This window comes from Alnus glutinosa, chromosome 6 (genome assembly GCF_958979055.1).
Source record: "Alnus glutinosa chromosome 6, dhAlnGlut1.1, whole genome shotgun sequence".
NCBI classification, from domain to species: domain Eukaryota; kingdom Viridiplantae; phylum Streptophyta; class Magnoliopsida; order Fagales; family Betulaceae; genus Alnus; species Alnus glutinosa.
This window is the reverse complement of record NC_084891.1, coordinates 4,002,768-4,019,490: the sequence shown is the minus strand read 5'-3', so window position 1 is coordinate 4,019,490 and position 16,723 is coordinate 4,002,768. Positions and strand designations below refer to the sequence as shown.

Below are 16,723 nucleotides of genomic sequence, written 5' to 3'. Positions count from 1 at the left end.
TTTGATACTTTAAAGCACTCTTTGTTTTTAGATTAAAGTAATAAGAATGCTTTTTGTCGGACGTTGATTCTACAATTCCAACGCAATAATAGGAGAGAGAGAGAGAGAGCCAGAGAGGGATCGGAATATTTTGTCGTACGTAGACAGACCGGCCAACAGCCAAAATTATACGTTTGGTGTGTGTTTTTCGTTACTCCGATCCCTCTAGCTAGCTATAGCCAGGGTAAGTTTCCAATATATATATATATTGGAGGACGCAGCCAGCCAGCGCGTACGTACGCCCATGCACGCGATGGTCACGTGGAGGGTAGCCCCAGAAGCCAGACCGCGGACGCCCGGAGTGGTTCCGGATACAGTGAGACAGAGTTGGACCACCTTAATTGGGGATCTGTGACATCAACCCCTGCTTTTGTTTCACCCTCGTGTGGTGGAACCCATGACTCGAACTGGCAATGTTCAAAGGCTAATATTATTGACCTTCTTAATTAGCTGGCGCTCCTCATCAATTCAGACACAGTACTACATTGTAGCTTCTAGCTAGCTCATCCATATTGTCAGCGTGAGTAGATCATGATTCATGAGTACCGCATGCCCCCCCTTGTAACAATATATTATTAGGACAAAATTTTTCTAAAAATTGGATTTAGAGATTTTTTTAAAGCATATTAATTTTTATTTTTTATTTTTTTTTATTTAAGAGTAATACATTTTTATCCTATAAATATTATATTGTTATTAATTCCTACAATACCATTTAATATGACAATTCCAACCAACCCGTGACAACAATTTTAGATGTGAGGAGACAAAATTAAAAATAAAAGATAAATAAATTAGGGGAGCAAAATTTTGATTTTAAAAGAATTATGGGAGGTTTTTTTTTTTTTTTTTTTTTTTAAAAAAAAAAAATGGAGAATATTTTGAGGTTTGGGGGAGACTAAAGCCCCGCCAAGCATCTTATCAATTATGCCCCTGCAAGTTGCAACCATCCTTGGATTTTTTATTTTTTATTTTTTAATAAAAATAATAACTGATCTACGAGTTGGTTAAAACTGTCATATCAGCATTAGGAGACAAAAAATGTGGTTTCTCTCATTACACTTTCCTTTAATCTTGTTTGGAAAAAAAAACTTAAACCGTATGTTACTGTGCTTGTTAATGTGTTTTCATAGGTGGTTTTTTTTTTTTTTTTTTTAATTGAAAAAGTTGTTGTGATATGATGTAAAGATGAAAAATACTAGAGGTATTTGGAAAAGGTCTTTGAGATGAGAAATGGGGGATGGTTTCATTCGACATAAATGTGAAAAGAGTTCTGTATTTTTTTGGTGAATGAAAAATTGAAAAGTGAAAAAAGTTATTTGTTAATGTGAAAGGAGTTTGATTTTTTTTGGGTAGAAAGGAAAAAGGAAATGAGAAAGGATTGTGCAGTAAGCTTTTGTGTTTTTAGGATGTTTTGTATTTTGAATTGTTTTTTAATGTTTTTGTCTTGAGAACATAAAACAATTTTTTTACAAACATTTGGCGACATGTTACTTTTCCATCTCCTATCCATCTTTTATTTCTTTTTCTTTTTTTCTTTTTTTCAAACCAACCATTCGATCTCTAAACCCATATGTGGGTTCTATATATCCAATAGTTTAAAAAAAAAAAAATGGTCATGTTTGGTTAGAATAAATTCCTCCTTGTATTTTGGAGATTATTACTAGGACCTTCAAGTTCTTAGATCCTAGTTTTGTTTTAATGTAAGTGCATAGCCTAATTAACTACCTAGCAAGTGCATAGATAGAGGACAACTAATGGGAATCAATTGACATGTAAAGTGAAACATTCCTCATGGCATGGTCTTGTCACAACGATGGATAATGCATCGCAATTCACAAGCAATAGCAACTTTTGAAAGGAGGCTTGCCTTTGAGGATAAGAAACATCGATCCTCAAAGGCAAGTCATGATCTGGTGCAAATACTTGGTAACATATATATAGGTAAAACATCATTGTCGTTCATTGAATCCTAATGGTTTTTCCTGGCACGACACGTGGCAAAGGAAGTAAAATATTACCTAATTTTGTATAAATATTATCCAATATTCCACCTTTTCAGCATACATATCCTTGTGACAGGACCTTGTTACCAAAGTTTCACTCTCCATACTCCATGTCCAACTATAGTTTGACATGTCCTATTCTAATCCAAAGGTCTCTGTTTTTGGAACATTGATGTGCCATGTCCCTTAATTTACTTAAAATCTTCATGCTCCCCCCTTTGGGAGGGAGACCCATCGAAAGGTGGAAAGCAGAGGATCTCCCCCACCCTTCTCCCATAGGAGGTGCACCACTCTAAAACATTAAAATCTGCATATGAACCCTTCTCACAAATGAATACACACTCATCCAGATATACATCCAAATCAAATTTAATAGATTGAATTTGCATTTACACTTCTTACAAATGATTGAAACATTGATTTACCAATCTGAATACTTCTCTCTGAGCCAACAACATCGGAAGGACAACCACTATAAGAGCTTTCACAAGCATTTCGTAGTTCATTTCGTTCTACGACATGCGAATTATACGTGGTCCTTAACATACGCAACATATAACTCGTGCAAAACAATAAGGACAAATTCAATATTCCTAATAGCTTCTGACTCTTGATAAATCACAGGAAAACAAAACCATATAAACACCATCTTGAACCTTGGATCCAACACTACAGTTATCATCATCAACAAATTGCATTCTCCCCAATATTTCTCAAATTTATTATTCATTCGGAGTGCCATGGCTTTTATTTGCCCATTCTCTAGAAAGAATAAATTAGCAATTGAGTAGTCACTTCTAGATACGATATACGTCACTTCGTTGAAGTCCTCCAAGAGTTGGCACAAATTTTCCACTTTCACAGTTTCACCCATTCTTTAACAGCCGACACCCAATGGAAACTCTTATCCCTATCTTCATACCTAAGAAACATCTCTCTAAATTCAAGTATAGCCGCCAACATCAAGTAAGTGCTATTCCAATGAATGAGAATATATAAAAACATATTACCCAATTTTGTGTAGATATTATCCAATATTGCACCTTTTTAGCATACATATCCTTGTGACAAGACCTCATTACCAAAGTTTCACTCTCCATACTCCATGTCCAACTATAGTTTGACATATCCTATATTCCAATCCAAAGGTTTCTGTTTTTTGAACATTGATGTGCCATGTACCTTAATTTACTTAAAATCTTCATGCTCCCCCCTTTGGGAGGGAGACCCATCAAAAGGTGGGGAGCAGAGGGTCTCCCCCACCCTTCTCCCATAGGAGGTGCACCACTCTAAAATATTAAAATCCGCATATGAACCCTTCTCACAAATGAATACACTCATCCAAATGTACATTAAAATTATATTTAATAGATTGGATTTGCATCTACACTTCTTACAAATGATTGAAACATTGATTTACCAATATGAACACTTCTCTTTGAGCCAACAACATCGGAAGAACAAACACTATAAGAGCTTTCACAAGCATTTCGTAGTTCATTTTGTTCTACGACATACGAATTATATATGGTCCTTAACATACGCATCATATAACTCGTGCAAAACAGTAAGGACAAATTCAATATTCCTAATGGCTTCTGGCTCTTTATAAATCACAGGAAAACGAAACCATATAAACACCATCTTTAACCTTGGATCTAATATTACAACTATCACCATCAACAAATTGCATTCTCTCCAATACTTTTCAAATTTATTATTCATTCGAAGTGCCATGGCTTTTATTTGCTCATTAAAATCCATAGACTTCTTAGCCAATATATCTTCGATTCTCTACATTTCTAGAAGGAATAAATTAGCAGTTGAGTAGTCACTTCTAGATACGATATTCGTCACTTCGTCGAAGTCTTCCAAGAGTTGACACAAATTTTTCACATTCACCCATTCTTCAACAGCCGACACGCAATGGAAACTTTTATCCCTATCTTCATACTTAAGAAATACTTCTCTAAGTTCAAGTATAGCCGCCAACATCAAGTAAGTGCTACTCCAATGAGTGAGAACATATAAAAACAATTTTTTCGAAGACAATTGTAATTGTTTAGCAATTTCACTAAGTCGCCTCATCATTTCCTTGATGCCACCATTTATTTTATACATTCCTTGTCACAATCAACAATCTCACCAATCTCGATCTTACACCAAAAAATCAATTATATGCGCACAACGGCGCACATGAAACAGTTTCCCCCCAATAGAAAAAGTTTTTTTTCAAACGAAAATCATTTTTTAAGATCATAATGTCAGCATCATTAGCATTTGTATTGTCTATTGTAACTGTATAATTTTTTTTTCTCAATCCCACAATTTTGAAAATAATTCTGAAGAGCATAAGCAATAATAACCTTGTTGTGCGGAGGCGGCACATTACAAAAGTTCAACACACTTCTTTACATAAGTCAATTAGAATCAATAAGATGGCAAGTTATTACCGTATATGAAACTTTTTGCCCCAAGGTTTACATGTTAGTTGTGATATTTAACTTTGTTAATAGCTCTCACTATAAAGTTTTTAGTTTTTTCTTCTCTATTTCATAAGTGGAGATGCAGTCACTCTTGTAGAACCCGAGATATTATTTATTGGTGTGATATATTAGCCCTCGTGAACTTTAACAAGTATTAATTTAGGGTATCCATCTTTCAATTTCGACCCTCCATTAGAATTTTTCATAAAATCTTATCAACATTCTCAAAATACCCATGTGTTTTTTAAAATATAAATATTTTTCAAAGATTCAGGTATAAGTAATTTTGTAAATTCCGTTAAATTCTGACCAACACCTATATCCTTGCAATTTTTTTTCTTTTTTTTTTTTCATAAAAAAAAAATGAGTAGTATGTTGGAAATTTTGATAGCGCCAAACATAATTTGTAGATTAATTGGCATAAAATAATAACAAACATAAACAATATTGAAAGGGGTCGAGCGGAGCCGATCGAGTTTATATACACCGTACCAGCTGTGTTCATGAATATTAACCGAATTAATTAAGTTGAGTTTATACAAATATATCTAATTTTATATTCACAGTCGACACATTTATAAAACGAAACAAAATCGAATCAAGTTTATCCGACCCTATCCGGCAAGTGATTCTATTGATTAGCAGCCCTAATCTTTAGTAAAAGCAAAAAGTAAAAGCATTTAATTTGTAGCCCTAATCTTTAGGGACAGAAAGACCCACCAATCACCATGTTTCATGTGTTTCAATTTAGGTTTGATTCGGATTAAGGAAGTCAAAGATTAATGGTGTAATAAGTTGAAATTAGTCCACAAATAGAAACTGTATAAGATTCCTTCCATCAGTAGTCGGTTTAAATCCTCGCAAGCAGCCGCAAAGACGTCGTTTCGGTGAGTGGTGGTGAGGAAACCAGGCCACAACACGATCATAGTTTTCTTGTTTTATGTACCACTTTTTACTAAATTCGTACAATTCTCAGTCTCCCTTTCCTTATTTCGTACGTTGAACGACTCTTTTGTTGTTTTTGTGTGTTCAACGATTATAATTGAGCTTTTGAACTTTGCCTGTCCTTGAGATGCCACAAATTTCAATTGTTTCCCCTTCTTTTCATTCACATGCCAATTCTTAATCATTTTGCTTAACACAAAATTAGTTGAACCCCTTTTTCTGGCACTGACAATATGTTGTGTTAAGTTTATCTACATCATAATCACTTAATCACATCCATATATATTTCATTATCTCTTAATAAAAAAAAATATACCTACACTATATATATATATCATGTAAAAATGAAAATACTGACGGATAATAATCGCTCGCATCTGCGCGCTATCTTCGTATGAGATTAGCAAAAATCATTAAGACGACATCGTTTTGGTGCTACCTCCTCGTACGAGGATAGCGATTTTCCGATATCTTTTTTCTTTACCAACCACAAATAGATGATGCAGGAAAGCTAAATAATGTATGAGATAAAAAAATTTTGGCAAAATAATTAGCAAGTGTAATCTGAAAAATGGTGTTCAACTATATATAAATAATGTATTTTTGTATTTACTAGAAGTAGAAATTACAATTTTAATGCCAAAAACGTCAATTACCTCATATGCAGATAGCGGATATTAATCACATTTAATAACGACAATAACCACGTGGATGCGAATAATAATCATATAATACAAATGTGAATACCTATACATGATAGCCGCATTATGCGGATATGAATATTGCATTTTATTCCAATCTTTAAATTGTATCCAATTAAAAGCTAAAAGCTATAATTATTTAATAAATAATTATAATATTGATAAAATGCAGCAACCAATATTAAATTTTGCATTTTATTCCAACCTTTAAATTGTTGTGGGAAACTAGTTCAAATTCCTTTTTTTTTTTTTTTTTTGATAACAACTAGTTCAAATTTCTTGAAAGTGTAGAAATTTACATAAAATATAAATTAAAAGAAGGGAAGAATTAACAACGAAAGCAAAGAGAGATGTAAAAACACGAGTGCTTCAGTTTTAGAGGCCTACATCAACTACTGATAAAAGCCTTTAGAGCTACGTCTTTATTATATCGTGATATGGATATAAAAAACTTATGAGCCCAATTAGTAAAACGGCCCACCCTAGAAAAAGGCCCACTACATGGCCAAAGCCCAATATCTAGGAGATATGGGCCATATGGCATTAGAAGTTTAGAACTTCTCACTATTATTCAGTTTTCGACTAAAAGCCCTCAACTGATAAACTGAACATTCTTGAAAATTTGGTTTGCATCTTGTTTCAAACTCTAATCCAGTGGTTGTGATGGAGAGTTGAAGCTTGATGTACTTCTAATTTAATTTTATAGCCTTCCAATTAATCAAACTTGTATTAAAAAAAATAAAATGAAAAATAAAAACCTTCATGATTTTTATTTGGAGTGGAAGCCTATGATAATTTGAGATATTTTGAGAAATATCTTAGAAAAGGAACCTAAGACTAGGAGGACCTAGAAAATGCATTATTGTTGTCTCGTTGAATTTGATTGTGAAAACAAGGGCATGTTTGGATAATAATTGTTTTTATCTAACTTTTTTTAATTTTGTATCAGATTTTTTAAATCATCCAAACATAATTTCAAAAAGAGAATAACTTTTATTTGGTGGTGGTGGTGGCAAAAACCAACACCTTTTTGCCCACCAATAAGAAGTTGACATATCAGCATGGAACAAAAAAACACAAAAAAAGTAAATGTTGGCAAAACACTAGATCATCCTCCTTCCTTCACTCTTTTAGTCTTTAGAAAAAAAAAAAAAACAAAAACCAAAAATCTTCCTCCCAGCCACTGTCCCACGCGGCCACGCCGGACCTCGAGATCGGCAACAACTCCACTGCGACGGAACTTGAAAGAGAAGACGACGACGCGACGGAGCCGAACGAGGTGGGTAGTCCCTAAACGAGAAGGATTGGCTCTTCTTGGACCCAAAGTTGGCTGGGGGTGGCCGCGCGGCTACCCCCGATCCATGGGGCTGCCATCCCCAGAGTCTGGGGGTGGCCTTCGGCCACCCCAGGCCCTGCGCGGCAACCCCAGCCACTGGGGGGTGGCTGCACAGCTACCCCCGGTCCATGGGGCGGCCGCATAACCACCCCTGAGGTCTGGGGTTGGCCCGAACTTGGGGGTGGCCTTCGGGGCAACCCTTCTGTTCGGGCGCCACTCACCGTCGACCGGGTGGACGTCGATCCGTAGGAGGAGCAGCGTTCGATGGCGTGTTCAGACTCAGGAGTTAGTGGCGTGTTCTGGCCTAGGCGGTGCCAACAGCATCCAGATCCACATCGGAGGAGCAACTTCGGTGCCGTTGGGTTTGGCTTGGCTGGTGTTCAGACCCGGTCAGTGGCAGCGTGGTCCAGTACGGGCGTGGTCTGGCCTGGGCGGTGCCGGCGGCGTCCGGCCTGGCTATGGCGGAATGTCTGCTTGGGCAGGGGCAGTCTCTTTCTTCTCAACTTCTTTGAGAGGGAAATGGGGCAAAAGATCCGATGTTTCAACAACACTTGAGTTTTTTTTTTTTTTTTTTTTTTTTTTTTTTTTTCTGAGATGACGTGTCAATATGTTATTGGTGGATAGAAAACCCTTCTTTTATGCCATGACCTGACAGAAGAGGCTCTCTTTCAAAAAAAACAAGTTTTCTCGGTATTGGCAATTTTAACTATAATACAAAATAGTAGAACTAAGGTTGTAACTGACCGAGTTGCAGTTTAGTTAACACATCCTTGCTGGATCTGGCTTCAATTGGGTTGGGCTAAGTAATGGATTCGGTATTTGCACACTCCGACCCGGCCCAATTCTAAACGCACCGTATGTATCAAAATCATCGTTTTGGGGCGGAAGGAAGCTGGGGTATGGACACTCGTTGACTCAACGGATCTGTGGTGTCTCGAGTCGATATTTGAATTATAAAGTCCAATTTCGCCGGCGAAGAACGAGGGAGAGAGATCGGAGATGTCTTCGAAGGCGTCGAGCTCGTCGAAGAATATGACACTTCCGATATCGGATCCTGCACTAGACGAAGAGCGAGAGAAACTCCTCAAGGGCGATGAGAAGCTTTTCAAAGGGTCTGTCATGACCAAACGAGGAGCCTTTGCTGCAATCTCTTACATGTCTTGCGCAGGTACATAGAGCGTTTACGTTCAATTTTTGTTCAATTTGTGTTTGAATTTGATAATTAGTGCGTTTGGAAGTCTTTTAAATATAAATTTTTTACGGTTGCAATTGATTAGCTTGTTTCTTCTGAATTGCTGTGTCATATTTGAATTTTGATACGGTTTTAACTATATGAATCCGGTTATGATAAAATTGGATGCGAAATTCTGTGAGAAATGTGCTTCCACATGTCATGATGGGATGCTGAATTTGATATATGAAATAAATCAAAGCCACTTTCACTTGGGTCGAATTTTGCATTATTTCCTGTCGACAGAGCATTTCGGATGGCCAGACCATTGACGGGCCATGCAAAATAAGGAAAGACTATCGGGCCTATGAGAATTGGCTCACAGTGGTTATTTATATCTATTCCAGTAGCCCCCATTCCCACGGCCGACTAGTCCGGTTGGTTCCGGGATTTGGTCTTTATTTGCGATTGGGGTTGCCTCAAGCAGTTGATACAATATTTCGAATGGCCGGACCGGTGACAAGCCCCTACAAACATAAAGAAAGACTAACGGAGTGACGCCGGTCGGAGGGGCTGGCGGGGAGCCTGTGATGCCTAAGTCAGTAAGGTATCTTAGAGAAACTTAATGGAGAGAGTGGGAGAGGAAGAAATGTGTGTACTTGGCTTTGGGGGTAGTAGTGAGGTCTTTTTATGGGAGAGGCTCATTGTCCAATATGGCAGCATTGATATCAATAAGGTGTGATTTTCCTTGATCGTCGCATTAATGACCGTTTGGGGTTTGATGAGGGTGTATAGTTTCCATGTAGAGAAGATTCTAAGAACTATTTGATTAAGTTTCGTTCTAGGGGTGATTGTGCAATCTGATGGCCTGATGATTTTCCATGTAGAGGCTACTACAGTGGTTATTTATATCTACTTCAGTAGCTCCCATTCCCACGCTGACCAGTCCAACTGGTCGGGCATTGAGAATCTTGTGTTTACTTGCAATTGAGTTTCCATGTTGGAATGGTTCTAGGAGTGATTAATTTGTTTCCCTAGTGGAGGAGATTGCCATGTCGCCAATTGCAATTGCCTGATTATTGTTCATATAAAGACCAATGAGAATATGCTCACAATGGTTATTTATATCCATTTCAGTAGCCTTCCATTCCCATGGCTGACCAATCCAGCTGGTCAAGCGTGGAGATATGGTCTTTATTTGCGACCGTGGATGCCTCCATCCTTCAATGTTGAGGGGGAGATATTGGCCGTAGGTGCCAAGTTGGGGTGTCCAACGCATACAGTAGGTCTTAATCCTCCAGGCCCATGGCTCAGTATTTTGTCAAATCATTGTTCCTTGATGAGTCATGCTTGGAGCATAGTTATACCTCGTCGGCTTGTGACTGAGCAAGGTGTCGTAGCCTTGTTAGTTCGTAACTGAGCAAGGAATCCTGTCAGCCCGTAACCGAGGCGGGATTTCAATTAGAACCTTGCTAGTTGGAATTAGACAAGGTGACTCGTCAGTCGTAGCCAAGACGGGATTTGAAGATAGACCTTGCCAGTCGGAAGTGGGCAAGGTGGCCCGTTGGCCGAAGCCGAGACGGGACTTAAAGATGACCTTGCCAATCAGAATTGGACAAGATGGCCCATTGGCCGTTGTCAAGACGGGACTTTAAGATGAACCTTGCTAGTCGGAACTCGGCAAGGTGGCCCGTTGGTCAGAGCTAAGACGGGACTTCAAGTCTTATGTTATCATGCATATATCTAGGATTGGAAATTTTTTGAGACCGTCTAGTGTTATGCTTGGCTTATAATTTGTTTCACTTTCTGCTCTGCAGTGCTCTTGATATTGTTCAACAAAGCAGCTCTTTCATCCTATAACTTCCCATGTGCAAATGTCATCACACTCTGTCAGGTATTTAGTTTCTTGCAGTCATTAATCTTTCACATTTATCGCATGGCATGATTCAATGAAATCGAATAGTGTTTCTGAAGTATCCAAAGTCATACATGCCATTTTTCCCTTTGAAATATGTTTAATGAATGTCTTATGGATTTTATTCATCTAAAAAAAATGAATTTCTTATAGATTTCGTACTTAATAAACTATGCATCATGGACTGTGGGCATTTAGGCCACTAGTTTGCTTATCTTGGCTCATTTAGGCCACTGCTCAAACTCGTCTAAAAAAAGTATGATGCAGTCCTCAAATGTGTTTCACGGTCTGTCATCTTCCCTGAGATTTTTAATTAATTGCAACCAATCCGTACAAAGATTCTATGTAATTGTAACACATCGGAGTTAATTTGACCTGGCTAATTAATCTGCAGATTTACATTACATATGTTGCAGGGCTTGGCTTTACTGATAACTTCATAACTCTAGCATTCATATGTTTCTAACACCATTCATTTCTGTTTCTATTTATTATTATTGCACTTTTTACTCTCTCTCTCTCTCTGAGTGAAAATTATATGCTTTATGCTGCTGTGCTTTCATATTTACCGGTTTGGCCTTGCAGTTTGAATGCCAATGGAAGAATTGTTTGTTCATGATCTCTGTGAAAATTTATACATATGTTTATCTTGTTTTCACTGCAGATGATATCTTCATGTTGTTTTCTCTATGCAATGAGACACTTGAGGCTAATTTCTTTCACAGTAGGTGAATCTTTGACTGTGTCTGATAACACAACAAGGCTTGTACCACTAAAGACATTGAGGCACACCCTTCCTCTTGCAGGAGCCTATTTGCTTTACATGGTATGTATTTCATAACATTGAAAACATTCTTTTGTGGGTGTCTCAAGAATTAGTATTCGTCAGTGGTTATTAATTCCTACTATTCCTCTATTTATCCTTGAAAGCTAGTCATCATGGAGTCTGTCCGTGGAGTAAATGTTCCCATGTACACGACCCTCAGGCGGACGACTGTGGTATTTACAATGGTTGCGGAGTATATTCTGGCAGGGCAGAAGTACACATCTTCTATTGTTGGAAGGTAAATGGCTCTTTTGTACAGCTTTTTTCAACCATTGGTGTAACTAAGAGATTATGAGTTTTAGTTGCTCTTTTGAGTACAAAAAGCAACAAAAAAAATCTGAGTTGATGTATCTATGTAGGTAGCTCAGACAAATATTTAACTGGATAACTTACTTGATTGTCAAGGCTAGCCCAGTGCGTAATCTTGTGAATATTCTGTTGGAAGTATATGCTGTTAAAATATTTTAATTAAAGATCGGGTAAAGTACAAATAAGAATTTGAAGAAAGGCTTATGATTGCTAATTTGCTATATGTTGTTTTGAGCATGCAAGATGTGCTTTCCAAGAGATGAGAGGCTTGGTTCCACACTTAATTAATCAATTTTCATGTCTTCGGATGATGATAGAAACTAGAGTCTTGCTCATGGTATTGGTAGGATTGAAAATAAAAAGTTAATATAAAATCCAATAAAATTGGGAAAAGTTTAGGTAAGAAAGAAAGTGTTGGGGGCAAGCAAATAATAACAGAAGCCCCCATAACAATTGTAAATACTAAATAATGTTTTCTCGTTCGTCGTTGCAGATTTCTTTCAAGCATTACTCATTCACGCAGCATACATAAATGAGAGAAGTCACATGCAAAACAATATTATTGGTTTCAGTGAACTCTTTCCATTTCAAATACAAAAATTAGCATAGTGCCATGTATTCTTTTGCCATGCTATATATTGTTATGTTATGCTTGTGTTATACCAGAATGTCATACTGTCAAGGTTGCAACCAATACTTTACAACTACTTGTTCATGACAAGAGCTCACACGTAATTTCTGTATCGTACTATGAATGTGGATGAAACTATATGATATTGGTACAAAACTTTTCATGATAAATTTTGAGCTGTGCATCATACATATGGTACATTGACATTGTAGTTCAAAAGAGTAAAAGGAGAAACCAAGAAAACCATTACTTGAATGCCTAAGTTCCTAATTCCCTCATTTAACTGAAAAAATTTAAGGGTTTTATCAGTGTTGGATTGATCGTTCTTGGTGCATTTGTTGCGGGAGCTCGGGACTTCTCATTTGATGGCTATGGCTATACTGTTGTTTTCTTAGCCAACATCACCACAGCTATATATCTGGCAACCATAGCCCGTGTTGGTAGTACACTAACTTTTTTTTTTTTTCTGGAAGTCTTTGAATGGGATGTTCTCTTCACTAGCTTGGCATCTTTCTTAAATGTTCACTGGTATTTTCTTTTTCCGCAGGGAAATCCAGTGGTCTGAATAGCTTTGGCCTTATGTGGTGCAATGGTAAGTGATAGTTCTAACCTGGATTTGCCATTTGAATCTTATCCTTTTCCTGCAAAATCAAGTAATTCGGTTTATTTCAGTCTATCTGTGGCACAAAATTATATTTCTTTTCTATAACAGGAATAATATGTGGACCTGTTCTGCTGGTTTGGACATTTATTCGGGGTGACTTGGAGATGACAATTAATTTCCCTTCCCTGCTCTCACCTGGTTTTTTGGTACTTTTTGTTCATCAATGAATTCTCTTCTTAATTGTATATATATACATGTCATTCTTAGGAAGTCACCTTTGAATCTTCTTAAATGTTTTTGTTGCGGACAAAGAAGCCAGGAGGGCAACTTTGTCCTGTATTTTCCTGTCTATATACCAGAATATCCATATTTTCATTCTTAAACGTTAAACTTTTTGTCTGTTTTTTCTTTTTTGGTTCTGGTCGTCGTAGTTCTTTCACTCTATCCATGTGTTTCTGTGTATCTGCCTGTGTTTGTGTGTTCATGCCTGTTGGTCTTGTAAACCATTACTTATGATATTATGCAGTGTGCTTGGACATTCTCAGGAACTTTTCATTGTTTCTAGCAATTAAAGGTTTGAGTGGATGAGTCTTAAAAAGTCTCAATTTCCTAGGTGTTTTAAGACCTTGTTGGGGAATTATTTTTTCCAATGGTTACATCACCATTAATCATTATAATTCTTATTTATGTAGTTACTTTTTTGGACGGTTTTGACAATTTTGATGCATTATGTTTTCCTATTTTTTGCGCAGGCTGTGTTGCTTTGTTCATGTATACTGGCTTTCTTCTTGAACTACAGTATATTTCTAAACACAACTCTCAATTCGCCACTGACACAGACAATTTGTGGTAATCTGAAGGTTTGTTTTACCGGCTTTTGTTTGCATCTTGCATGTACATTCCACACAGTTTTGCATCTTGGGGTATGGCATGGTACTCTCTGGTACCTACAATGGTTCATTAGCCATATTTCTGGACTGTTTGAATTGTGCAAGGCCATCTAGGGAGGGTCCAACCTGTTCATAAACATTACGTGTCATTCTTAGGGCACATTATCTCTATTCATGTTCTGAAATTTGCTGTTTATCTCGTTGTTTTAGGATCTTTTTACAATTGGATTTGGGTGGATACTTTTTGGCGGGCTTCCATTTGATTTTGTGAGTGCCAGTTATTCTCCTAATCAAAATGTGGTCTTTCAGATGGCTCATTGACTACATTTCCTTTCTTTTTTCTTCTTCCCCTTTTTGCTCTTCTGATAGAATCCGCTGTTCCGACGTGTTCTGTTTGCAGTTGAATGTTGTCGGGCAACTTCTCGGTTTTCTCGGATCCGGCCTGTATGCATATTGTAAGATGGTGGGGAAGTAACTAACTTGTGAAGCTGTTTCATGGCCAATTTTTTTTTTCAATGGAGACAATGAGTTGCTATGTTGTGTTTCTCCATTTCTGGTCTAATGGTTTCATGGTTCTTTTAGAGTGAGGTATAGTGGTACCCAGACTGGAGATTTTGCTGATCCAACTTTTTCAAGGGTATCCAGGCCCGCTTATTCTGATTTTGTGTATCTATAGATGGGTAGGTGTATTGGCAATCCCATGCGGATGCGATGTATCTGATTAATGCCTTTGTACATGATGACCATTTATCTGAATCTCTGATTAAAGCACGCACTATTGTTCTTATAGCCTCCTCTAATGCCAGGAATAGGATCCTATCCATTTTACTGTCCTGGTTTTATCTGTTGCATTTAATAATGTATATGATATCACGCCATTTAAAAATTTTGAATGCAGTGACAACATATTCATTATATGACAAAATAAATATACGCCATTAGATTTGCGTATATTAATTCACCCCGTTTAATAACCCCCCCCCCCCCCCCCCCCCTCTCCTTATGGAGGAAATTTTTTTTTTTTATAGTGAAAATAGAAAGTAATTGATGTGATATAAAGTATAAAGAATTTATATGGAAAAATGAAAAAAAAAAAAAAAATTATATTGTAGTGGGTTTTTTTTATTTAAGTAATAATAAAAAATTGTTGATATGATGTAAAAAGTAAAAAAGGTTAAAAGAATGTATTGAAATTAATGTTTTTCGGAAGAGGTGAAAATAAGGGGGGGAAAAGAGAGGGGGGTTATTAAACGGGGCCAAAACTACTTTTCACGTCGCTTTGAATCTTGTCTTTCATGAAAGAACAATTCGAAAAAAGTTACGGAACAACATAATTTAGACTTTTCACATGCCTACCGGTCAACTACTAACTGATCTATTTACTAAAACACTGGATTCGACACAATTTCATCGTCTTTTTGGCAAGTTAGGTGTTATGAATATCTACTTTAATTTGAGGGAGAGTGTCAAGGAAAAGAATCTGAAACAAGAAGGAAAGCAAGCAAGGGCATTATATTCTTAAAAAAAATAAAAAAAAAATAAAAAAAAATCACCTACCGTTTATTAGGCTACCAAAATTCAACTGAGGAAGGGAACTCCAACCAGGCAAATTTTCGAACACCTACCGACTAAGAAAAGATAATTTCATCCGTATGCAGTTTTTTTTTTTTTGACATGTCCACACTTAGAATCATCACAGTTAATAGGCATGATGTAATTATGGACTTTTTTCTTTTGTTTTCTTGCATAAATACCCGTTCGTGTAACTGATCAAAGTATGTAGAAAGAAAACTTCTATAGGAATTTGGCGCAAATTGAGTTTTTTGTGCCCTCCAATAAGATAAATGACACATTAGTGTGGAACACAAAAACTAGAAAAATAAATAAATAAAAGAACAAATTTTTTTTTTTCCAAAAAAAAAAAAAAGGAAAAAAGAAATAGAAAAACAATCAGGGGGTTACATTGCCAATTTTTTAACATCGAAGACAAGATCGAAAAAGTAGTGTAACTTTGGGGGTTAAATATATTTTTTGATTTTCTTTTTCTTTCGGTTTCTTTTATTATTGAAGCTTCATAATTTTTTTGAGAAAAGTCTACATATCCCTCTCAAAATACTGCTTAATTAACAATATTCCCCGCAAACCTCAAACTATCAAATAGTTATCAATACCCCCAATCCAATAAAAAGATAGAAATGACCATACAATTTTTTTTACTAAGACAAAAATATTCTTATAATTTTTTTTTAAAAAAAGATATACAAACTAAAAACTATTTAAAAAAAAAAAAAACCAAAGATAGCCAAGTCACCCCTTTGGCCAAACCACTACCTAGGGGCATTTTGAGGAGTCAAGATGATATATATATATATATATATAAGACGCATGTGATTGACTTTCAATTAGAAAAGACCAAAAAAGTTAACAGATCGGCAAACTTTAAATTCTCTCAAACTACCAAATAGTTGTCAATACCCCCAATCCAATAAAAAGATAAAAATGATCATAAATATTTTTTAATATGACAAAAATATTCTTATAAATTTGAAAAAAAAAAAAAAAAAAAAAATCTACAGACTAAAACTATTTTAAAAAAACCAAAAGGGTAGCCAAGTCACCCCTTTGGCCAAACCACTACCAAGGGACATTTTGAGGAGTCAAGATGATATATATACACACACGACGCATGTGATTGACTTTTAATTAGAAAAGACCCAAAAAGTTAAAAGATCGGCAAACTTACCAACTTGTAAAATTTGGGAACGGTCGATTATCACTTTTTAAGCATCGGAAGACACATCGAAAAGTTGGGGGAAGTGGAGGTTAAATGTAGTATTTTTTTTTTCCTCTTTTTTTTTTTTTTG

At 36.4% G+C, this 16,723-nt stretch overlaps 1 protein-coding gene across 1 annotated transcript; it reads left to right on the top strand.

Annotated features, from left to right (window-relative positions):
* Nucleotides 1-8,408: 8,408 nt before the first annotated feature.
* Nucleotides 8,409-14,659, top strand: LOC133871854 (UDP-N-acetylglucosamine transporter UGNT1). The gene is made up of 10 exons (XM_062309293.1): nt 8,409-8,681; nt 10,502-10,578; nt 11,264-11,425; nt 11,530-11,663; nt 12,675-12,805; nt 12,913-12,957; nt 13,078-13,175; nt 13,722-13,829; nt 14,070-14,126; nt 14,260-14,659. The coding sequence occupies exons 1-10, from the start codon at nt 8,513-8,515 to the stop codon at nt 14,332-14,334; spliced, it is 1,056 nt and encodes a 351-aa protein (XP_062165277.1). The 5' UTR covers nt 8,409-8,512; the 3' UTR covers nt 14,335-14,659.
* The last annotated feature ends 2,064 nt before the right edge of the window (nt 14,660-16,723 follow it).